Source organism: Callorhinus ursinus, unplaced genomic scaffold, assembly GCF_003265705.2.
Source record: "Callorhinus ursinus isolate GAN/ISIS: 27379988/994484 unplaced genomic scaffold, GSC_fseal_2.0 scaffold80, whole genome shotgun sequence".
In the NCBI taxonomy this organism is placed as follows: domain Eukaryota; kingdom Metazoa; phylum Chordata; class Mammalia; order Carnivora; family Otariidae; genus Callorhinus; species Callorhinus ursinus.
Genome location: NW_027397142.1, coordinates 3,408,745 through 3,434,797, shown reverse-complemented (window position 1 = coordinate 3,434,797; position 26,053 = coordinate 3,408,745). Strand labels below are relative to the sequence as shown.

General features: G+C 41.7%; 1 protein-coding gene across 1 annotated transcript; it reads right to left on the bottom strand.

Annotated features, from left to right (window-relative positions):
• Window positions 1-430: 430 nt before the first annotated feature.
• Window positions 431-19,636, bottom strand: HTR5A (5-hydroxytryptamine receptor 5A). Its single transcript, XM_025862212.2, has 2 exons — window positions 18,073-19,636; window positions 431-2,060 (listed from the first exon to the last, which is right to left on the bottom strand). Exons 1-2 carry the CDS (start codon window positions 18,814-18,816, stop codon window positions 1,728-1,730), a joined length of 1,077 nt encoding a protein of 358 aa, XP_025717997.1. The 5' UTR covers window positions 18,817-19,636; the 3' UTR covers window positions 431-1,727.
• Between the last annotated feature and the right edge of the window lie 6,417 nt (window positions 19,637-26,053).

Sequence of the window (26,053 nt, the reverse complement as noted above, 5' to 3'; positions counted from 1 at the left end):
ATTATAACGCTAGAATCTAATAAGATTTGGTGGCCTCTCTGGTTCCAAGTAATCGTGGGAAAGGTAACTCAAGCAAGTGAACAATCTGTATTTTAAAATATTTGTGGGCTTGGCACCTCAAGTGATATACGCAGAAGGAAGAAAAAATCTAAAAATGTTTCCGAGTAAATTCTTCCATGAATTTGCTTCAATGCATAGACATGGGGTCTGCACTTAGCATTGTCAGTCATGACCTCACAAAAGTTGTGCAACATTTTCTCATTCACTCACATTCTTGGAGTAAAGACTCTTCGCAGTAAAGGCAAGACTAGGCTTCCAACGAAGACTACAAATTAACATAAATTTCCTATTTTTTAAATCTTAATTGATATAATTTATTATAAACAAAGGAATACATATATTTATTATAATAATTCAAAGACTGTTATAATACATAATTTTAAACTTCATGCATTCAAAGAATCAGGGACGTAGCGGACCACAGCCAGTTTTATTGTCTGAGACCTTTTTAAAGTTTTGTCTAATGGCCTGGGTTTTCTATGACCATACAAGTGCTGTACCACCCACTTAATTGCCTTGACTTATTTATATAAAGATGTCACTTTGTGAGGGACTGAGGCCACATTTTACCGTATTTCTGCCTTTCTCACTAGTTGCTAGTGTTGGCCTCCTAGCAGGGATTCACACACCAATCAAAAGATAGCAAATTAACCAATGGTCCCTTTAAAGTGTGCATGTTTGGTGAGTGTGCCTTCACAGTCCTTGGTTGTGAAACTATACTGAGGTAAGCCACCCATCATGACAACTGTTTTCCTCGAGTCCTGTGATCCAAGGTTAGAGGTCTTAGTCCTGCAACATCTGAATAAATTCCATACAAATAAAACCCATAGAAAATAAGCAAGTTTGAGAGATTCTACAAACCCAGTGGATTGTAACATTTTTTTGTGCACAGTTGCTTCAGAATGGAAGGAGATATTTGATTTTTAGTTCTTTTCCAAGTTGATGGGTTAAATTTTAGAATAAACTAGCCAAGTGGAACCTTCACCTCCTCCATAGTTGTGTGTGTGTGTGTGTGTGCATGTGCGCACGCGTGCACAGAGCACATGTGCATGGTTGCCACAAACAAAGCCTTAAAACCAATATTCACTGGCCTTGCAGCTGTGGCTATGTACTTTAATAGGTTTAGAGACAATATTTTGTAGCCAAACACTGGGACATACACAATAAGTACTAGGGTATACTTACCAGGACTATAAAATGGAATTTCAAACTAGGGACTATTCCAGAAAACTGGGAATTATGATTTCCTACCCCTCGGATGTCCCCATTCCGACTTCTTCATCATTTTCTATCCATTCCCAACCTGTCCATGTTGCTTGATTTCCTCCCTCTCGTCTGCCTTGTTTGACTTCTCTGGGGCAAGGACGATGACCACGCTGGAGAGGATTTGGGGGGTGGGGAAGGGCATTTTGTGGGCAAACTCTGTGGTTGTTAGGTGCAGAGTGAGCAGTAACAGGTAAGTTAGATCAAAAAGGTCACCCACACTGCCTGTGAAGACCCACATTCCTACTAGGAGTTTGGAAGTGAGGGCTAGTTCTGAAGACGACCCTGGAGAGCCTCGAGGGCTTGTGTCTTCAATGTGGTGCTGGGTAGGGATGGGGAACTAGATGGCGTTGGAAATTTCACTGAGTTAGGGGATAGCTCCTACTTATCCCCAGGCCTCATGCTCAGTGTTGCCTAGAAAAGAAATTCTTGAAGGCGCTATTGTAGTTCTTATTGAAAGCTGTATAGATGAGGGGGTTAAAGAAGGAGTTGGAGTAGCCCAGCCAAAGGAAGATGCTCTTCCAGATGGCGGGGATGTCGCAGGAGCAGAGGGGGCTGATGAGCTCTGTGGTGAAGAAGGGGATCCAGCAGAGTGCAAACACCCCAATGAGGATGCCCACCATCAGGGCAGCTTTCTGCTCTTTCTGTTCCCTCCACGTGTCCCCTTCTGTCTGGAAGGTGACGGTGGTGTGGCGGACAGTGAACACCATCTGGGGCTGCTGAGCAGAGGTCTTCGCCTGGAAAAGATCAGCAGAAGCTTCATGAAGAGCCAGCTTCTCATGCCTGTCAGGCAAGGGTAAGGTGAACCCAGACACAGATGCCTGCCTCCTGCACACCACTTGAAGAGAAAGTCCTCGATTGTCGGGTGTGGGAAACTGGCAGCCTGTGGAGCCCACCCTCAGCTGTGAAAACATGGCGACAGAGCAGGGGGGCTTGCTTACATCTTAGAAATGGAAGGAAGGGAGCATCCATAATAAATGTGATGACGATGAATTCCCTGTTGCTGCCTATTCAACAAGGAAAACAGAAATAACCCGGTCATGCAGTACATATCATTTACTGACAAAGGTACATGAGTAATCGAAAGGGTGCTAAGTCCTTACCAAACGCTTGGACAACTAAAGCCTGATTTTCCGAAATTTTAATAACTTTCTGTGTTCATGTGAATCCTCGCTAAAGGAATTTTCTAGAATTCCTTCTGGTGTTAGTTTCCTATGACTGTTTGCAACAGTTCACTTACCAGGACACTTATCTCCTCCAGGGCTTATTCTGTGTCCTTCCCCTCCCCCAACTTTCATGGAAAACAGACTCCAAACTCTTAGAGTCTCCCCAGTTGGGTGCTCCCCGGTCTCCTTTGGGCAGGTTTCCACAGAATCAGGCTCTCGACATTCTAGTCCCTTCTCCAGAGAAGTGGGATTTCTGGGAAAGGGGCTCTTCCTTCCATTCCGGTCCTTTTACTTCCATCTTTGGGGGATTGAAATAAGGAGTATCCAATGAAAAGACAGCCTAAATATGGAGAAATTACAATGGGTAGATCTACTAAACTAGCAAGTTAACTGGTCCAGTTAGAATTTGGGACAATTTCTGGGCCGATCAATCATTCACTGATACATGAGACTACATGGACATTAGCTATCATTCTTCCAAACCCCAGCGTTCTGTAACCCCAGTACATTTGAAAAGGAGAATTACACAGCTCTCTCCCAGGCAGCAAACAACCTTTCAGACAAAGGACCAAATCAGAAGGTCATTCTCGTTAACCTAAACCACTTAACCGGTTCATAGCTACATCTATAAATTGGAGTCAAAAGACATCGACTTATCTGTCATATAGAATAATGAGGTATAAATAGGAACACTATGGTTAAAGTCATATTAGTTAATATATGAATTATTAAATTTGTATGATAGCCTTCCTGTCATTTACGTGAAGAACAATGAAACAAGTATTGTACAACCAAAAAGAAGATCATCAATATTGGGACAAATAGTCCACAATACTGCAACCCTTAAAAACATACATAAAATGAGAAGTGAAAATCTCTTTCTATACCCCAATCTCACCCCGAGATGGAACGATAGTAACCTTTCTTATATTATTAGTGCATATCTGGTAGTACTTTGCAGGGAATTCATTTACAGAAATACAAACAGAATAGTTTCATTTTTCAGCATAAAACAGGGAAACCCACCAATTTCTTAATAAAACTCAATCCTAAAATGGCATCCGAGAAGCCCTTTCCCCCCATTTTCCAAAGATGGCAATTGAAGGAGAATTCTGGTCCTGACTGTTAAACCATCCCCCACCCTCCTGAAATTCTCCTCCCTCTCAGCAGTTTTTTGGTGGTAACACTGGCCACTCAGGGTTGTGACTCCCTTGCGCCCACCCCTTAATTCTCTATAGCACAGCTGATATAAAGGTGGAACACTTAAACTAGACTTTTGTCAAAGTAGAAATAAATACAGCAACATCCTGACTCCATGTCTGCCTTCCCTGTGGTCATTAGCCTTTGCAGACTGACTCCAGAAGCCCACGTTTAGTCCTCTATATACTCAACTTTCAGTTGCAAGACCCAATGAGCCTCACAATGAAACTATCAATGTAAAGCCAACCTTCTGTAAGGCTGAGATATAACCCCCAAAGTTGCACATTCTATTTGTAGGAGTTTTCTGTTTCATAATGGAAAAAGTTGCAAGGTTTCCATTCTGGGAAGCCATCTTCTTTCCTAATGATTGGCATTCAGGATATCTCCCTCTCTTGAGATTTTGCCCTTCTGTACACTCAGATCCAGTCCTATATCCAAAGGGGCTGCCATATCAGGATGTAGCTCATCACCCATCTGAAAGATGGGACCACAGTAGTTGTTTATCCAGGTGTATGACCTACATGCAAGTGTAGGATTTGAATATTTCTATAAAAATTAGTCTTAGGAAAGGGGGGGTCTAAGTATTATAAGACAGTTTCATGGAAGCCCATCACTTCAGTCATGGTCCCTGTAAATGAATGTAAAGTGCCCTATGTGCAGGCCTGCTTGTATGGGTATTTGGCAGTGTACTCTAAAACCTTGCGTTCTTCCAGTACAGTTTACCTAGGTTCTTACAGAGGATGAGCTATTCCCAAATAAAACATACACTCATTGGGTCTGCAAGGATTTTCCACTGCGTCATGGTTCTAATGTTGAGTGAAGTGTGTTCTTAAAGATGTTCCAAGTATTTCATTTCTAAGTTTGTATTCAGGATGATTTCTCCCATGTCAGAAGGGTGTTTCAGCTAAATGTTCCCTCACAGGTGTTAGATTCATGCTCCTTTCTCACTGAGTTGTTAGTACAGCAGGGTGGGAGCCCACATCCACAGGCCCTTCCAACAAAGATTCAAGTGTCATGTTTTAACAATTCTTGTCATGTTCCATGAGAACCCCTTAGGGTTCTACTTTAAATTCAAGTTAAATATTTTTTCTAAATACTTTATTTTTATGGTTTGCTTGGAGTCAGGAATTGTTTATAGGTGAGTCCTAGAACTCCATATGTCTCAGAAAAGCACATTTTCTACAACCTCAATGCGAAATGTTGATCAGCATTGACATTTCTCTTGGTGCAGCATTCAACACCAACTCACTTGACAGAAGAAAGAGGGTCACTGATTTAAAATGGTTCTTTTGGGACAGCAGAGGCTCCTTTGGGAGGCGGATCTTTGTTGTTTGGGAGGTTTTAGGTTTCTGGTTGTCTAATGTCTTTTGGTTGCTCACCCTGTGACTTTCTGACTCAGGGACTCCTTAGATCTTTGCTTTCTGCTAATCAATGATTGCAATAAAGCACCCGAGTCTGGAGAATTGAATTCTATTAATTACTCTATCAATTACTCAACATACTCATTAGTAGATTTATAGAAAAAGAAGTAGTAGGGTAAAAGGAAGTGAGCATTCAAGCCAAATTAGACTTTTTATAATTATCTTCATAACACTGTATCATTTATTTTTTAATTTATTTTTTTTAGTGTTCAACAATTCATCAGTAGCGTATAGCACTCAGTGCTCATCACAGCACATGTCCCCCCCTCAATGCCCATCACTTCACATATAAAATTTTTCTAAGTGAACAATTAGCCTCATCTCTCCAAATAAATGCATTCTTTGGGGGACATGTACTTATGTGTTAGACTTCTCGTTTTTCCAAAATGATTATGTGATAAATAACAATTCACTGGTTAATCATAAATCTAATATATTGCTTTAATTTCCTTTAATTTGGCTTCACTTTCCTATTAATATCACAGATAATCAATAGATTACCATCAATAGTGGGTACTGAAGCTTAAGGATGAAGACTCTTACCTTAGAAGTGTGATTTTGGGTGATTTGCAGGTTAGACCACACCACTGTCAGAATAGAAGATGGACAGATGAACCAGGATGCTCAAGCTAGAAATGGTCTTACATGTTAAGGAAGGGTTCCACAAGGGGGAAGAGTGAAAACATTCCTCAAACTTCCCAACTAACTTAGGAAAAGCCTGATTGTTCCATAGCTATGGTAAGAAGGAACCTTGCTACTTGTCTAAATATCTTCAGTTGATCAGGGACAATACAGTTTTGTAAATACACATTTGCAAACCAACCAATCCTTGGCTGCCCTCACTTCTGAAAGTCAGCCAATTAGGGTGGGACTCACCCCAATAAACGCTCCTCTGAGTGCCAATCAATCGACAGCAGTCTCACTGAGTAACCCCACTTTAGGGTGATATCCATCCACTGCCTTCCAGTTCCTGAACTCCATGCTGTCCCTGTCCCCAGAGATTGTTGGCATTCTGCTCTGCGCTAGAGACAGAACCTGACAAACATGACTTTCTTACTATAGTAAGCAGTAGGTTTGGCTTGTATTTCTATTTCAGATACTATGCGGTGCTTGTATCATCTTTAGACAGTTCTAGAGCGTCCACTGAGATCATTTTGAAGACCCTCTACAGGATGCTTGGACCACAGTATATTCACTGGGCCCCAAAGTCCAGTTGCACTCAGGATCTGCCCCCAGGGGTGCCAGTCTCAGCAGCTCCAACCAGCCCCACTGGGCTCTTCTTGCTCTCTGCATTTTGTTATCCTAGGACTTGTAACCAAAAGTGTCTTCATTTAAGGTCTTTAGGCTTAGGTCTTTGTATCAAGTACCTAGATCTTTGAATGAGATATATACCATTTGGTAATTGACTTAGATCTTTGGGTAAGCCCATTAGATCTCTTGTCCTGGAGGTGTACCATTTAGCAAATATTTTTTATGCCCTTAATGTACTTAATTTACTGCTACTTGCTTTGCTTTTGCTGTTATTTGTCTATATGTGCAAGGCCTTGGTTTCACTGGGTAATTAAAAAAAATTTTTTTTCCTGGAGAGCCTTTCTTTCAGTTGAAGTAGAAAGGATTGTTCTCTAAGGCATTGGCTTGATAAGCTACTAATCCATTCCAAGCCAGGCCCAAGGACTAATGTTTTGAGGACTGTTAGACTGAAGACCAATTTGTGGAAAGGCAATTAAAAGAAAAAAAAACATTGCTGTGTATTTATTTAATAAGAGGGCATATTTATGTTTACAAACAAGTTTGAAAAACAAAAGGAAAACATGTATGCTTCTACCTGTTAACCTTTTTCAAAATACCAACAGCCCTCATGCTGTATGAAGGTTTCTAAGGATTTATTAGAAAAATCAATAGAGTTCACTCACAGTTCACCAAGACATTACGGAGCTAACATGTTTAGACAAAAACAAAAAGGACTAAGGTTCTCTTGTAGTTTGATAGTTTGATTTAATTTGATTTGCCTGAAATAACAAAAGCATTTCAAGCATCTTTCATTATGTAGTTGATGTCTGTGGAAAAACAATTAATCAGACTTTGCTTTGGGTCCTTTACAAAATTTGAGGGCACTCCCTGTCTTCTTAATTTGTGAAAGAATGTCACTTTGTTTAGCTGGTATTCTAGTTCAGTGAGTGTTGGGTTGGTGATTGTATGGGCCCCTGCTAGCCTCTGGTTAGGGATCCTGAGACACTATTCATTGGCACAGACTGTTGGCCAACCATGGAGGCTCTTTCTTGTGTGTCATGGTTTGTCTAAGCCAAGATCTTGAATTTCTCCTTTAGGGACGTTGACTTCCTATTTTAAATTGCCTTATAATCCTAACTCTTGTGCTTTTCTTGACAAATGCCTTTTTATTAATCTTTTTTTATTTTATTTTATTATGTTATGTTAGTCACCATACATCATTAGTTTTTAATGTGGTGATCCACACTTCATTGTTTTCATATAACACCCAGTGCTCCACGTAGAACGTGCCCTCCTTAATACCCATCACCAGACTAACCCATCCCCCCACGCCCCTCCCCTCTAACACCCTCAGTTTGTTTCTCAGAGTCCATAGTCTCTCGTGGTTCGTCTCCCCCTCCGATTACCCCCTTTCATTTCTCCCTTCCTTCTCCTAATGTCCTCCCTGCTATTCCTTAGGTTCCACAAGTGAAACCATCTTGTAATTGATTTTCTCTGCTTGACTTATTTCACTTAGCATAATCTCCTCCAGTCCCATCCATGTTGATGTAAAAGTTGTGTATTCATCCTTTCTGATGGCTGAGTAATATTCCATTGTATATATGGACCACATCTTCTTTATCCATTCGTCTGTTGAAGGGCATCTCGGCTCTTTCCACAGTTTGGCTATTGTGGACATTGCTGCTATGAACGTTGCAGTGCACATGGCCCTTCTTTTCACTACATCTATGTTTTTGGGGTAAATACCCAGTAGTGTCATAGGGTAGCTCTATTTTTAATTTTCTGAGGCACCTCCACACTGTTTTCCAAAGTGGCTGTACCAACTTGCATTCCCATCAACAGCGTAAGAGGATTTCCCTTTCTCCACAACCTCTCCAACATTTGTTGTTTCTTGCCTCGTTAATTTTTGCCATTCTAACTGGTGTAAGGTGGTATCTCAGTGTGGTTTTGATTTGAATTTCCCTGATGGCTAATGATGATGAACATTTTTTCATGTGTCTGTTAGCCATTTCTGTGTCTTCTTTGGAGAAGTGTCTGTTCATGTCTTTTGCCCATTTTTTGACTTGTTTTTTGGGTGTTGAGTTTGAGAAGTTCTTTATAGATCTTGGATACCAGCCCTTTATCTGTAGTGTCATTTGCAAATATCTTCTCCCATTCCCTGGGTTGCCTCTTTGTTTTGTTGACTGTTTCCTTTGCTGTGCAGAAACTTTTTATCTTGAGGAAGTCCCAAAAGTTCACTTTTGCTTTTGTTTCACTAGCCTTTGGAGATGAATCTTTTTTTTTAAGATTTTATTTATTTATTTGAGAGAGAGAATGAGAGAGAGAGAAAGCACACGAGAGGGGGAGGGTCAGAGGGAGAAGCGGGCTCCCCGCCGAGCAGGGAGCCCGATGCGGGACTCAATCCAGGGACGCCAGGATCATGACCTGAGCCAAAGGCAGTCACTTAACCAACTGAGCCACCCAGGCGCCCCTGGAGATGAATCTTGCAAGAAGTTGCTGAACTGATGTCAAAGAGGTCACTGCCTATGTTCTCCTCTAGAATTTTGATGGATTCCTCACATTGAGATCTTTCAACCATTTTGAGTTTATCTTTGTGTATGGTATTAGAAAATGGTTGAGTTTCATTCTTCTGTATATAGCTGTCCAATTTTCCCAGCACCATTTATTGAAGAGACTATCTTTTTTCCACTGCATATTTTTTTCCTGCTTTGTCAAAGATTATTTGGCCATAGAGTTGAGGGTCCATATCTGGGCTCTCTATTCTCTTCCATTGGTCTATATGTTTGTTTTTGTGCCAGTACCATGCTGTCTTGGTGATCACTGCTTTTTAATATAGTTTGAAATCGGGCAATGTGATGCCCCCACCTTTGTTTTTCTTTTTCAACATTTCCTTGGCGATTTGGGGTGTTTTCTGATTCCGTACAAATTCTAGGATTGTTTGTTCCAGCACTTTGAAAGATGTCATTGGAATTTTGATCAGGATGGCATTGAAGGTATAGATTGCTCTGGGTAGCACAGACATTTTAACAATGTTTATTCTTCCAATGCATGAGCATGGAATGTTTTTCCATCTTTTTGTGTCTTCTTCAATTTTTTTTTTTTATTAACCTTGTTTCAAACTTTATTCCCAGGCTTCTTCAGCTTAAATAGCTGCAAAGAATGAATTGTGTATAAGCAAAAACTGAAAAGAGCTGCAGTGTCCAAGGGGCTTGGGCTTAAAAATATTAGAGATCTAGATTTTATCAGATCCATGAACAAAATTTTAAAAAGCAGTCATAATATAAAATAGCAGCTCCCAGTAACTTCTTCAAGTTTTATGTTCTTCAGAAGTTGACTCAATTCAGTTTGCTTCATTCTTAGAAGCTTCATCAAAATTCTCCACAAGATCCGGAACTTCATCATCATCATCCTCTCCGGTAGCAAGTGGTGCTTTTCCATCCACAGATTGTTTGGGCAGAGCTTCAGCCAGTCTTATTAAACTAGTCAGACTGTCTGCACCAAGTTGGTTTAAGATACTGGGTAGCATTTCTGTCAGCTGCTTTGTCTCAGCATGGCCTGTAATGGTGAAAGTGTTCGCTGCCAGTGATGCCTGAACTTTGGGGTTGTTAAAATGGACCACTGTTCCTGGGTTTGTGAACATATTCACTTCTTCAATACCAGAGATATTGTTTACCCCTAACTTCTTTAAGGAGAACTGAAGTTTTTTATCATCTGCTGTAGCCGTTCTATGAACCACCTTCTTCTTTCGGCGAGCAGTTCCTTTCCCACCAATGCGCACTTGTGCTTGCAGCTTGGCGAGTTTCTCCTGGTTCATGATAGTTTCTTTCATCTTGTTGGAGTGGAAATGGGACCGCGCGGGGGAATAGGGTTGGCGCTCAGGGGGTCTGGGGCGGACCAGCTGAGATTAGGTGCACACACGCGGGGACGCAAGATGGCAGCTAAAGGGCGTGTCTTCTTCAATTTCTTTCATGAGTGTTCTGTAGTTCCTAGAGTATAGATCTTTTACCTCTTCGGTTAGTTTTATTCTGAGGCATCTTATGGTTTTTGATGCTATTTTAAATGGAATCATTTCTCTAATTTCTCTTTCTACAGTTACATTGTTAGTGTATAAGAAAGCAACTGATTTCTGTGCATTGATTTTGTATCCTGCTACATTACTGAAGTGCTGTATGAGTTCTAGTAATTTGGGGGTGGAGTCTTTTGGATTTTCCACATAAAGTATCATGTCATCTGTGAAGAGAGTTTGACTTCTTCTTTGCCAATTTGAATACTTTTTATTTCTTTTTGTTGTCTGATTGCTGTGCTAGGGCTTCTAATACTATGTTGAACAATAGTGGCAAGAGTGGGCATCCTTGTCGTGTTCCTGATCTTAAGGGAAAGGCTCTCAGCTTTTCCCCATTGAGGATGATATTGGCTGTGGGTTTTTCATAGATGGATTTTATGAACTTGAGGAATGTTCCCTCTATCCCTATACTCTGAAGAGTTTTAATCAGGAAAGGATGCTGTATTTTGTTAAATGCTTTTCCTGCATCAATTGAGAGGACCATATGGTTCTTCTCTCTCCTCTTATTAATGTGTTCTATCACATTGATTGATTTGCGAATGTTGAACCACCCTTGCATCCCAGGGACAAATCCCACTTGGTCGTGGGATGATTCTTTTAATGTATTGTTGGATCCTATTAGCTAGGATTTTGTTGAGGATTTTGGAATCCATATTCATCAGGGATATTGGTCTCAAATTCTCCTTTTTGATGGGGTCTTTGCCTGGTTTGGGGATTAAAGTAATGCTGGCCTCATAGAATGAGTCTGGAAGCTTTCCTTCTGTTTCTATTTTTTGAAACAGCTTCAGGAGAATAGGTATTATTTCTTCTTTGAATGTTTGGTAGAATTCCCCCAAGGAGTTCAACAGGCCCTGGACTCTTGTTTTTTGGGAGGTTTTTGATCACTGCTTCAATTTCCTACTGGTTGTTGGCCCATTCAGGTTGTCAATTTCTTCCTGTTTCAGTCTTGGGAGTTTATAGGTTTCCAGGAAGGCATCCATTTCATCCAGGTTGCTCAATTTATTGGCATATAGTTGTTGATAATAATTTCTAATAATTGTTTCTATTTCCTTGGTGTTAGTAATGATCTCTCCCTTTCATTCATAATTTTATTAATTTGGGTCCTTTCTCTTGTCTTTTGGATAAGTCTGTGGTTTATTGACAATTCATGGAAACCAATGAGAACGAAAACACATCGGTCCAAAACCTATGGGATACTGCAAAGGAGGTCCTAAGGGGGAAATACATAGCCGTCTAAGCCTCACTCAAAAAAATGGAAAAATCCCGAATTCACCAACTAACTTTACACCCTAAAGAACTAGAGAAAAAGCAATAAACGATGCCTAAGCCACGCATTAGAAGAGAAATAATTAAGATTAGAGCAGAGATCAATGAATTAGAAACCAGAAACACAGTAGATCAGATCAATGAAACTAGAAGCTGGTTCTTTGAAAGAATTAATAAGATCAATAAGCCTTTTTATTAATCTTAATAAGGAACTTCTGACCAAGTCAAAAATCAATAAATTAAGCCATTTAAGAGCAGTAGAAAAATTAGGAGAAAAATACCAAACAGTTAACACCTTCTTTAATTGGTATGTTACGGTCTTAAACAAAATTCTAACTCTAAAATAGTCTCAGAGATTTTGTAACACTCCCAAACCCGCCTGCCTTGCATAACTAGGTCTTGCATATTTCTATTCAGCTTCACCCAACCTCCTAAATGCACTGTCCTTTCTTTAGGGTTTTCTCAGAAAAACCAAAGTCACACAGTAAGATTGCCAGATAAGGAGACAAACCTATATATTTTCAATTAAAACTAGAGTTAACAGCGATAATTTAGAACTTTCCTAAACTTCATAGAGAAAGTAATAATAAAAATTGTAATAGAATTTAAAACTTCATGAGAGTATTGAAAAAATTTTTATTGTCCTTGACTACAAATTTGTACTAGTGAGTGAAGTTAATTGACATCCCTTCAGATGGGGATAAAGTAGAAGCATAGAAAAGAGAGGAGCTATATAATCCAGCTGTGAAAATTTAAAATATAAAAATATAAAATACATTATATAAAGCAATTTCAGGAGCCCTTCTTTTTTTAAATTTTATTTATTTATTTGAGAGAGAGCATGAGCAGGGAGGGGCAGAGAGGGAGGGAGACAGAATCCGAAGCAGTCTCTGCACGAGCACAGAACACAATGTGGGGCTCAATCCCACAACCAGGAGATCATGACCTGAGCCAAACCCGAGAGCCTGATGCTTAACCGACTGCGCCACCCAGCCCCCATCAGAATCCCTTTTTTTAACCCCTAGCCAGACTTATTTAAAAAGAAAAGAGAAAGGACCCAAATAAGTGTAAAATCATGAATTAAAGAGGAGAAATCACAACCAACATTGAAGGAATGCAAACAATTATAAGAGAATATTATGAGCAATTATATGCCAACAAATTATGCAAGCTGGAAGAAATAGATAAATTCCCAGAAACATATAAACTACCAAAACTGAAACAGGAAGAAATAGAAAACCTGAACAGACCCATAACCAGCAAAGAAATTGAATTAGTAATCAAAAATCTCTCAACAAACAAGAGTCCAGGGCTAGATGGCTTCCCAGGGGCAATTCTACTAGACATTTAAAGAAGAATTAATACCTATTCTTCTGAAACTGTTCCAAAAAATAGAAGTGGAAGGAAAACTTCCAAACTTATTCTGTGAGGCCAGCATTACCTTGATCCCAAAACCAGACAAAGACCCCACCAAAAAGGAGAATTAAAGATCAATATCCCTCATGAACACAGATGCAAAAATTCTCACCAAGATACTAGCTAATAAGATCCAACAGTACATTAAAAGTATTATTCACCATGACCAAGTGGGATTTATTCCTGGGATGCAGGGGTGGTTCAACATCTGCAAATCAATAAACGTGATACACCACATTAATAAAAGAAAGGATAAGAACCATATGATCTTCTCAATAGATGCAGAAAAAGCATTTGACAAAATACAGCATCCTTTCTTGATTAAAACTCTCTGCAGTGTAGGGATAGAGGGAACATACCTCAATATCATAAAAGCCATATACAAAAAACCCGCAGAGAATATTATTCTCAGTGGGGAAAAACTGAGAGCTTTTCCACTAAGGTCAGGAACATGAAGGGATGTCCACTCTCACCACTGCTGTTCAACACAGTATTGGAAGTCCTAGCCTCGGACAACAAAAAGAAATAAAAGGCATCCAAATCAGCAAAGAAGAACTCAAACTTTCACTCTTCACAGATGACATAATACTCTATGTGGAAAACCCAAAAGACTCCACCCAAAAATTGCTAGAACTCATACAGGAATTCAGCAAAGTCGCAGGATATAAAAGCAATGCACAGAAACCAGTTGCATTTCTATACACTGAGACAGAAGAAAGAGAAATTAAGGAATTGATCCCATTTACAATTGCACCAAAAACCATAAGATACCTAGGAATAAACCTAACCAAAGAGTCAAAGGATCTGTACTCTGAAAACTAGAAAACACTGATGAAAGAAATCTAAGATGACATGAAGAAATGGAAAACATTCCATGCTCATGGATTAAAATATATATATATATTGTTAAAATGTCTATGCTACCCAGAGCAATCTATACATTCAATGCAATCCCTATCAAAATTCACAAAGCTGGAATAAATAATTCTAAAATTTGTATGGAACCAGAAGACCCTGAATAGAAAAAGGAATGTTGTAAAAGAAAACCAAAACTGGAGGCATCACAATTCTGGACTTCCAGCTCTATTACAAAGCTGTCATCATCAAGACAGTATGGTACTGGCACAAAAACAGACACATAGATCAGTGGAACAGAATAGAGAACCCAGAAATGGATCCTCAGCTCTATGTTCAACAAATCTTCGACAAAGCAGGAAAGAATATCCAATGGAAAAAAGACAGTCTCTTCGACAAATGATGTTAGGAATTTTGGATGGACACATGCAGAAGAATGAAAACTGGACCATTTTCTTACACCATACACGGAAATTAACTCGAAATGGATGAAAGACCCAAATGTGAGACAGGAATCCATCAAAATCCTAGAGAAGAATGGAAGCAGCAACCTCTTCGACCTCAGCCACAGCAATGTCTTGCTAGACACATCTCCAAAGGCAAGAGAAACAAAAGCAAAAATGAACTATTGGGACTTCATCAAGATAAGAAGCTTTGCACAACAAAGGAAACAAATTGACAAAACTAAAAGACAACCTATAAAATGGGAGAAAATATTTGCAAATGTCTTATCAGATAAAAGGCTAGTATCTAAAATCTATAAAGAACTCAATACCCCATAAACAAAAAATCCAGCCAAGAAATGGGCAGAAGACATGGATAGACATCGCTCCAAAGAAGACATACAAATGGCCAACAGACACATGAGAAAATGCTCAACATCACTCAGCATCAGGGAAATACAAATCAAAACTACCATGAGATACTACCTTATACCAGTCAGAACGGCTAAAATTAACAAGTCAGGAAATGACAGATGTTGGCAAGGATGCAGAGAAAGGGGAACCCTCTTACACTATTGGTGGAAATGCTAACTGGTGCAGCCACTCTGGAAAACAGCATAGAGGTTCCTCAAAAAGTTAAAAATAGAGCTTCCCTACAATGCAGCAATTGCACTGTTAGGTATTTACCCAAAGGATACAAATGTAGTAATTCAAAGGGGCACCTGCACCCTGATGTTTATAGCAGCAATGTCCATAATAGTCGAACTATGGAAAGAGCCCAGATGTCCATCAACAGATGAATGGATAAAGAAGAATGGTATATATAAACAATGCAATATTACTCAGCCATCAGAAAATGAAATCTTACCATTTGCAATGACGTGGATGGAACTAGAGGGTATTATGCTAAGCAAAAGAAGTCAATCAGAGAAAGACAATTATCATATGATTTCACTCATATGTGGAATTTAAGAAATAAAACAGGATCATAGGGGAAGGGAGGGAAAGATAAAATAAGATGAAATCAGAGAGGGAGACAAACCATAAGAGACTCTTAACTCCAGGGAACAAACTGAGGGTTGCTGGAGGGGAGGTGGGTAGGGCAGGATGGGGTAACTGGGGGATGGTCATTAAGGAGGTCGCGTGATGTGATGAGCACTGGGTGATATATGCAACTGATGAATCACTAAATTCTACCTCTGAATCTAATAATACAGTGTATGTTAATTAATTGAATTTAAATAAAATAAAAAATAAAGACAAAAAAAGACTCATACATATGTCAACCCACCTCCCCCTCTCAAAGTCCCCCGTGTCTGATCTCCATGCTTCCCAAAAATGCCATTTAAGATTAGCATTGTTCTCTGCTCAGAGAGATTGTGCCTGGCCAGCACAGCTCTACTGCAGACTAGTAAGCAATAAATTCAGCATTATCTTTTTATGCCAGATCTTTAGTAGTGGTTTCATCATCCTTTGCCAAGAGCAAGGCCCATCTCTTGTGTTGCCAGCTCCCATCTCAGTGTCTGACAGAGGTTAAACTCTCAGTATGTATTTGAAGAAAATGCAACAGACAAAGAAGCAAGGAAGAATGTTGTGTTTCCCTAGGTAACACAGCTAGGTGGTGGGAGAACTGTATTTAGAAACTTCGGCACCTGCTACCAGGGAAAAATCAGGAGACCTGGTTTGTAATTCACCCTTCACAGTAACAGTGGAGCCCTGGATCATTTGGACATCTTGCAAAGCCAAGGGACCCATTTTCTTAAGTTATGTGGCAGAGAGAGAGAGAGAGAGACAGAGACAGAGAAAATGAAACAGTGCAAAAAAAAAATGTATAAAAGCAGAACAATGTCAAAATGCTTGCTAATGCTGTCTCCAGAGCAGAGCAGTGAAAGCCTGCATCACTTTGCAGTAAGTTCCACAAGACAAAACTGTGACTGCTTTTCCTTTTCAAGCTGTATCTGGTATTGATTGTAAACCATTTACCTGGATAAGCATCCTGGCAGAAGAGGGCCCCCATAAGGAGGGCCATTGAAGGTGGCGGGTGCTCTTGTTCCTGGCCCAGAGTTGGGGTGGATTCTCACACATGTGGAAGCTCCAGGCAGTTTGGTGCTGCGAGTGCTCTTAGCCATCAGCACTCCTTGTTCAGTTCAGAAATCTAATAGATCAGGTTTTCCCAAATCTGGCACTATTGCCATTTTGCTCTGAATAATTTTTTTGTTGTGGGGGCTGTCCAGTGCACTATACAGTGTTGAGCAGCATCCCTGGCATCTACATGCTAGATGTCATTAGTACTCTCCCCCAAATTTTACTAATAATGTCCCCAGACATTCCAAATGGTCCCTGGAGGGGACAAATCACCCCTGGTTGAGGCCACTGTTCTAGATAAAAGGACAGGTAGCCTCTGACCCCCTTTTCCTTCTTCTAGAATGATGCACTCTCTCCTCCCTTACCTACACCTCTGGTCCCTCTGAGCTTGATTGACTGGTTATTGTTGGAATTAGCTACTGATCTGGAAAACACAACCGGATTACGGCACTCACAGTAGGTGTCTATCTCCCTCACTAGAGGGAGCTCTTCATGGGAAAGATGATGTCTTTATCATTCTTTACTCCTTGCACCAAGCCCATACATAGTGTGTGGTTAATATGCTTAATGGAATTTATGTTGCCCCAGAGCCAATAACAGAAAATGGGGCTGTGTAGATTTCTGACCTAACTTAAATGTATGAATTAGGCTCAAGGGATCACCTTGGCAATGAGAGTTGTTCAGGGGGGAGCAATTTCCATATCCATTGGATTCAGTTGTCGTACATTTCCTGAATCTGCAGTCATAGGGTTGGATTATTAAGAGTTAACAACAAAACAGGAAAGCGTGGTGGAGAGAGGACAAGAAAAGAGCCCTACAGAAAATGCCACTTGTAAAGAGCTGGGGAATTGTCTGCCTTAGATTTTTAATTTCCTCCTGTAGCTTGTTTGGGAAGGCAAACAAATGATCCTCTCCTGCATACAAAAGGCCTGATGGGGCTGGGGACAGACCCAGAGAGCAGCTCCACAGGCCAGGGAAGTAGATAACAAAAGCAGGCTCTGAAATAGGTAAACATCTTGATAATCTTGCATCAGGGGAGGAGGATGCTGCAGAACAGCAGGTAGTAATCCAGGAGACACTATGTTTTTGCAAAATTAGTTGCTTTAATTTGCAAAGAAAAAAATAGACTGGGCTAAAACATTGATCTGCTTTGCCTGATGTTGAGCAATCTTTCTGCCAAGTCACGTTACCATCTGTCCCCTCCCTCCTCCTTGATCACCCCACTCTAGGTGCAGCAAGTTGCAAGTTTATCCAGTGGCCCCAGACACTGACTTCTTCAGACCTTCTAAAGGGTGTTATAGAGCCACAGAATTTTAGAACCAAATGGGACCCTGTGGAAGTGTGTAGTCCAAACCCCTCATTTTGTATATGGAAATAATCCATCAGAGATGGTAAAGGCCATTATTAAGCTCTGTGATGCTAAGCATGTTGACACAGAGTCAGTCTCTGATGCTTTCCCCCAGTCTATCCCTTCCCCTTTCACCCCTCCCCTCCCCCCAAAAGAAAACTAAATTCACTTTCTACAAACTTTGGAGTCAGCCTGCCCGAGATAAAGCCTGAACGAATGCAAGTGAAGTATTTACAAGGATCTCTAGAACACCCACCTCCACCGCCTCCGATAAGGGTGAGACGCTGTTGGTCTTCCTGGAGCCCACGCGGAACTTGGCGGCCTTGTAGATCTTCCAGTACACGAAGAGCACCACGCAGAGCGGCAGGTAGAAGGCGCCCACGGTGGAGAACACGGTATAGGAGGGCTCGCGGCTCACCTGGCACTCCTCGCTGCCCTCAGAGTAGGTCTCCCCCCAGCCGAAGAGCAGCGGTGCCAGGGAGATCACCGCGGAGAGCGCCCAGGTGAGCACTATCATTACGTTGGAGACGCGCTTGCGGGCGCGGAGTGTGTATTCCAGATGGCGGGTGATGGACCAGTAGCGGTCCAGCGCGATGGCCGTCACATTCCAGATGCTGGCCGTACAGCAGAGCACATCGCACGCGATCCACAGCTGGCAGAGCCGTCGGCCCAGCTGCCAACGGCGGCCGGACAGCTCATGCACCAGGCTCAGTGGCATGACCAGAGCGGCCACGAGCACATCCGAGATGGCCATGGACGCCACTAAGTTGTGCGGAACTCGATGGAAGGTGCGCACGCGGAGAATGGTCGCCAGCACCAGGAGGTTCCAGGAGAACGTCGCAGCCACCAGAAAGCCCAGCAAGGTCAGAACAAGCACACCGAAGACAGAGAGGAGGGGCGGGCTGGGGCGCGGGTCTTCGGCGTCAAGGCTGCTGCGGTTGGTCTCCAAAGGGGCGGGGGTGGAGAGGGAAAAGTAGGTTAGGTTCAGAGGCGAATCCATCGTTGGGTCAGGAGACCGGCCCAGAGTGAGTGTAGAAGGGGCGTTCAGGAAGACGGACGGTGGCCACTGCGCGCAGAGCCACTCTGGATGTTTGCAACCTCTGGCTGGCGGCGCGGTTTCTGGGGATTGTCTATGAAACTGGCCCCAGCCTCCTGCCAGTGAGCATACGTGGAGATGGTGTGGCAGAGAGGAGGGTGCTGGGCTGCGTCTCACAGCCAGGGCCCTCCTAAGCTGTCACATGCCCAGGCTTTTCACCTCGGCAGAGACAGCTGTCTGGTCACCCAGAGCTGAGCATCTCCCAAGTCGGGGGGCAGCTGGGCGACCCTGGAGCGTGTGGGTGCCGGAGGGGGTGCTGGTGCGTCAGAGCAGTACTCTCGCTGCGCGCGTCGCCTCGCTACCCACCCTTCTCTCCAAGCAGCAGGCTGCAGCCTTAACTCCGTGCCAGGGAAGCCAAGCGGGGACCTGTTTTCTGGGCTCTGTCTTCTGCTATCCCCCCAGGCCCAGCCCCACCCCGTCTGGGGCCGCGGCTCTGGAGCGCAAACGCCGGCGCGCCCATCCAGACCTGCCTTCTCAAAGTGGGGATCCAGCCTACGTAAGGCATCAGCTGATGAGGTCGCCTCTCCCCGCCTCTCCGCCCCGGGCGCTGGCGTTGGTGCTGTCCATGGTGCTGCTGCCTCTCCCCACCTGGGCGCGGGTCTTGGTGCTGTCCCCGGTACTGGCCTTGCTTCCTGAAATGCGCTTCCCGAGTGGATCAAGTTTACCAATGAACTCTCCTGGAAACATTCCTCGAGCCACCCCCTACCCACGTCCTTTCAGGGGTGGTCTGGATACCTTGAGTGGGTTCTCAGCTTTCCGCAGGGGCTTACATTTAGCACGCGTGTTCCGAGTTAAGGGTCTAAGATGGTATCGCTGTCTTTTCTTCTCCTGAAGATGTCAGTACATGATTGCGTCCTTCCTACACAACACCTGGTGCTTCCCCTAAGGGGTAGTTGTCCTTTAAGGAGAAAAGGCAAGAGAGAATTTACTGCTGTTCCTAGAAATGACTGAGGTTTTGGAACCACCACGTTTAAACTACGTCCTCAGAATCACAGAGAAGCTGCAGTCTTTTCAGTGGTCCCCATTGGATTTGCTTCCTTTGAAGGGCAATACTGGATATAAATTGTTATAAAAACTCCATCTCACTAGAAAGAAAGAGGGAGCATTTAACTCTTTCCCTGCACACACACACACATGACCATATACACATCCATCATAATTGGGAAAAGATAAAATTTCCTACCCAGAAGTTATGATGAAAAGCACTTCACAAAGGGAGACATGATATAGCAAGATAAAATAGACTAAGAAAAACGATATGACAGAAAGGAATATAAGATGGCATTAAGCATTTTTAAAGTGCATACAATTGGTATTATGAAGCCCTTTACATTCATGAGTGGTTCACCACAAGTCTGGTCAAAAACTTTTCAGCTATTTGAAGATAAGAAAATTTTTTTTCACAAGATTCGGTTTCTAACAGAGTACAATAAGCATCAGGAGAATGCCCTGGAAAGAGAGAAACTCCTCCAGTGGGACCCAGAGGAGAGAATACTGTTAGGAAATATTGATGAGAATATTCTTCATTAAATACAAGCTTATTCACAGAGCTGCTTCACCAAACATCCCTTAAACACAGCTGATGGTTGCTGCCTGTGTGCGGTGCTACCATGTGCAGCGGTAGTCAAGGAGAGAAATTGAGCTCATTCAGAGCACATTACCTTCTTGAAGCCATAGACCCAATTGGCATGAGATGTAAACTATGGATCTTTGTCTTTGAAACAAATGTTCTGAACAATTCTGCATTCAGTTTCAGGGGCCCACGACCTGGAATAATGGATGGGCTGCATATCCAGGAGGCAGCAGGCCTTCGTGATAGGATCTTCTGATACAGATCTTAAAAGGCATCATGGGTTGCAAGTATATGCCCCACTGGCACTGTGTGCTGCAGCTAGCAGTCTGCATTGAGAGTTAGGTGAGAAGCTGTCAAATAAGGGGCCAAGCCAGGGATAACTGAGGACATTTTGTAAAAATTGGAGTGTCACATAGGTAAGAATGCAGTCAAATGCTCTCACAAACAAGAAATCCAAAGGAGTATTTCCAGGAGAACCAAAGTTTTTGAGAAATTCTGGTTTATCTCTTACAGAAACACAAAGAGGAATCAGAACATTTCAGTTTCTTTGTCTTAGACCATGGCCATAATCTTAGCTTGAAAAAAATGTAAACAGGTATAGAACTCCCACCTGCCATAAAGCACCTCCGAAATCCCAGTTTTGAGGAGAATTTCCTGGTCTACCACATGCAGGCTGAATTGTGTCCCCTTCTCCCTCAAAATTCTTGTGTTGAAGTGTTAACGCCCAGTATCTCAAATGTGACTGTATTTGGAAATAGGATCTTTAAAAAGTTGGACTTAAACTGAAGTTCTTAGGGTTAGTCAGACTGCTGTCCTCATAGCAAAAGGGAATTTGGACCCACAAAGGACACCAGAAATGTGGGCACACAGAAGGAAAACATGTGGGAACACAGCAAAAAGGTGGCCATCTGTGAACCAAAAAAAGAAGCCTCAGGAGAAGCCAAACTTGATGACACCTTGATCTTGGACTTCTGGCCTTCAGAACTGTGAAAAAAAAAAAAAAAGGAAATTGCTGTTGCTTACACCACTCAGTGGGTGGTATTTTGTTATGGCAGCTCTCACAAATAAATACACCATCCAACAAAAGATATGTACAGATGCAACCAAGATGATGTACTATGTAGGGATTTTATAGACATGATGACAAATTACAGGATATCTACTGAAACACATCTTTATAAAATGTAGTTTGTGCCCATTTAGCAATAACTAGATGCAAGTTCTGTTGTCTTTTGAAGTTACCTACAACTTGTGATTAAGCCGTATGATTGGCATATAGCAAAATGCTGATTGTACATTTTTTTATAATGGGAAGACGTGCATTTATTTGATTCAAGTAGGAGCTTAACTACAAAGGAAGATTCTTAATTACAAGTTTAAAAGTGAGAAAAAATAGGGAAATGCTGAATATAACCTTATTCCGCCCCACTTGCAAATATCGGAGGGATAAGATTTTTCCTACCCACCTAAACCATCACAATTTTATGAGATCAATAAATCATTAAAGCATCACTGTTATTATGTAAGGTCTATATTATAAGCCAGGTACCAAATAAGTATCCCTGTATGATCATACCTCAAACAAATTTTAAGGAATTGTTATCCCTATTTTATTTTTATTTTTTGAGAGAGAGAAAGAGAGAGCATGGGAAGGGGAGGAGGGGCAGAAGGAGAGAGAGATCTTGGGCAGGTTCCACACCCAGCATGGAGCCTGACATGGGGCTTGATCACTTGACTCTGAGATCTTGACCTGAATGGAAATCAAGAGTCAGATGCCTAACTGACTGAGCCACCCAGGTGCCCCTATTATCCCTACTTTGTAATTGAGGAAATGGAGTCCTGGAGATGAAGGAATTTGCCCAAAATCACATGACATTTGAACCTGAGTGTAGCCCAGTCTGTGCTCTTGATCATTCTGTTTTACTGCACTAATAATCAGGATTTCACAACAGTTAACTACAAAGGATAAGCCTTTGTCTTAATTAGCTTGGGCAGATATAACAAAATACCACAGACTGTGGCTTACACAACAGAAATTGACCTGCTTACAGTTCTGGAGTCTGGAAGTCTGAGATCAGAGTATCAGCATGGACAGGTTCTGATGAAGGCTCTCTTCCTGGCTTGCAGACAGTTGAAGAGAGAGAGAGAGAGGGAGTGGGAGAGATCTTTCTCTTCTAAGGCCACAGTCCTGTTGGATAAGGGCCCCACCCTCATGACCTGATTTAACCTTCTAAAGACTCACCAGATACAGTTACATTGGGAATTAGGGTTTCAACATATGAGTGGGGGGGTACAATTCAGTCCATAGCAGCCCTAGGAGACCACTTAATGGTAAGGGAAAGACCAAAACAATTTCTAGAACTCAGTGTTATTCCCAATCAATTTTTCTAAAGGTGATAGAGGATAAAAATAACCAGAGGAGCCATTCTGCATGGCCTAAAGGCCTACTTTATCCACTGCTTAATAATGGCCACAAAGATCCAGGCTTGCTGTTTTGTCAAGAAGAAAATGGAAATGGATCATGGATGGAATGACTAGCATGCCTCTAGGCTGCAGCTTAAGAGACAGTGGTCCTCACACTTTTAACACAATTGCTTACCCTTGTTTATACATAAAAAGTCTGTTTTTTTTCTTTATCTAATCTACTTAAGAGTAGAAAACAACCACAAGTCACAATAAGCTGATGGCTGAAGAATGAGGTGGGGTGGAAATCCTACGTTTCATTCAGGGTGTCTCAAGGTCCATACATATCCTATGACCAGAAGAAATGTGCTAGTCATAATCTAGATTATATATGATAGAGTGTGTTTTTTTCCCTATTTCAAAGGATAAAGGGGTAGAAGTAGAAGTTATTTTTAGCCTAAGCCCCCACTGACTGCCTGACACACCCCTGTGTGCATGTACCTCGTTTGGAGACCACTAACTCTGGGTCATTCTCTGGGTCCATCAGCATAGGCCAATACACATAGACTTGGTCAGGGAGAACGTGTAGCAAGGAGGACAGGTCATCATTCAGAGCAGCCCCAGGGTAATAAACCACCTGCTACACCCTTTCAGCTTGAGCACAAACTACTGGCCCCTAATTTCATGTCTTCCTGAATGAACTACATTAACTGGTTGACTGTTCCAGTCATAGGCAATTCATTAGGCTGAATAATTAACTCCTTGAGTCAGACAACTTTTCTTTATTGTTGTTTCCCTATCACACCCAACAGAGCCTAGAATGTATTAGGCTCCACAAATATTTGCTGAAAGAACAAAATCAGAAAAAAAATGATCTCCCAAGTAAACTACTGTTTTTCGTGTTTAATGTAGGCACAATTAAGGCTCTCAGAGTGGAAACACTATAACATAAAAATTAAGATAACTTTTTTTTAAAAGCATAATTATTCTGAAGAAGGTGAAGTCAGAAATAAATAGATGTTAAATTGTTATTGAATCTTATAAAATAAGATCAGGACATGGTTATGGAAGTTGCACCTCTCAGATAACATTGTGCTCCTCCCATAATTACTGCAACAAATGACAGGTTCAGAGCGGCTGGCAGGAGGGGTCCATTCACAGTGAGCAATGGAGATTGTGAACGCAACACAGTGACCATCAAGCCGAGATAGATGACTAGTTGGCAAGACTACTGGTTAAAGTATGCACTCAAAACAAACCAAGCATGGACGATGAGGAGGCCGGTGGTAGATAAAGCTAAGACAAGAGCCACAATATCCTGCCCAGTGATCACACCTGAACCACTTCTCAGGCCCAGAACCCATGGGCTGAAGGAAAAGACAGGTGCCTATGATGAAATGACCCTACAACACAGAACTAGGTGTACTCAGGAGAAATAGCCTCAGTCCTTCCCCTAAAGAACTGGCAGCTATATTCACAGGTAATTTTTTCATGGAGGATAGGAAATAACTGGACCTTTTGAGGACTGTTGGACACAGTCTGAACTGATACTGATATTTAGGAATCCGAAGTGCTACTATGGTCTTGTCAGAGCAGGAGCAATTGGAGGCCAGCCAATAAATGGAGGCCTGGTCAAGGTCCAGATCAGAGTGGATGCCCTGGGTCAGTGGAATCTTCCCCAGTGGTTATTTCTCCAGTTCCCAAATATAGGATTAGAATGCATTTATGGTAGTTGAACCCCACATTGGTTGGTTGACCTGTGGGGTAAAAGCTGTTCTAATAGGGAAGGCCAAGAGAGAGTGTCCAGAACTCCTCCCCCAACCCGTAGCCAAGATAGCAAATAACAACACAACTGAAGGGAAATGGCAGAGATGATTCTATCCCTGTCTTATCCATATGCAATTCACTACTTAATCCCTACAACATCAGTTGGATCCTGGCCGATGACAGTGATCTACCAAACTTAATCAAGTATTATTAGCACAGTTACACAGCCTGTGCAGATCCAGCTAAACCAGCATATCTGCTGGAGTGGATTAACACGGCTTCCAGGATTGGTATGCAGGCGCTGATCTGGCCACTGAGCTATTTTCTGTTCCCATCAGACAGTAGAATCAAAGCAGTTGGAACGCACTTGAAAACAGCCAATGGCCGACATTGACATTCTTGCTCCAAGGCTACCTTAACTCCCCCTCTCTCTCTGTCATAAAATGGTCTGAAGGACCCTAGATCATCTAGATTAGTGGTTTTCTAAAGCGTGGTTTTCTAAACCCCTGGGAGCCCCTCAGCCCCTTTCAGCAGGTCTTCAAGGTCAAAACTATTTTCACAATAACATTAAGATACTGTTTGCTTTTTTTCACTGGGTTGACATTTTCACTGAGGGTGGGAAAGTGATGGTGAGTTAACCTGTAGGCAGCTGAGCACAGATCAGAACAATGGAGTGATATTGTAGCATCATCGCTGGGATTCCTCAGTCTGTACACTGGTAGGAAGAAAACAAAAGAAAAAATGACCAGTTTCACTTAAGAATGTCCTGAGGAAGCATTAATTATATTAAATTACATTAATTATAGTAATATAATTCTATTATATCAATATATTAAATTATATATTATTAATTATATTAAATCTTGACCTGTGAATACATATCTTTTTAAAAGTCAGTGTAACAAATTGAAGGTATGCGTACAGTATTTCCCATATGCACTGAAAGAAGATGGTTGTCTGAAGGAAAAGCATGCATGTGATTGTTTGAGTTGAACGAATAGCTTTTTTTTTTTAATGAAACACCATTTTTACTTGAAAGAACTATTGACAGATAATAAACTATCATTATGGAGTCTTGGGTATTTGGCAGGTATTTTCTCAAAATGAATGAAGCAAGCCTTCACTTCAGGCAAAACAGCTGATAGTGTTTGTTACCCATAATAAAAGGTGAACTTTCAAGTGAAAATTAGAATTTTTGGAAAACTCATATACCTCACTGTGAACATGACAGCTTCCCAATATTTAAAGACCTTTCTGATGAGATTGGTGGTGATATTGACAAATGTGAGTTTTTGACATTATATAATGAAATATGTCAACCTCTGGAAGATCTGCATAGTTCAGTGAGCCAGTGACCAGTACATGATGTTACAAAAATCACAAAGGGATAAAAGATCC

Bases quoted from the DNA above. Each gene is read 5' to 3' on its own strand.
- HTR5A (XM_025862212.2), bottom strand. From the start codon at position 18,816: ATGGATTCGCCTCTGAACCTAACCTACTTTTCCCTCTCCACCCCCGCC. The intron at 2,061-18,072 runs GTGGGTGTTCTA...GATCTTTTCCAG, and splicing joins CCTTATCGGAGGCGGTGGAG to GCGAAGACCTCTGCTCAGCA.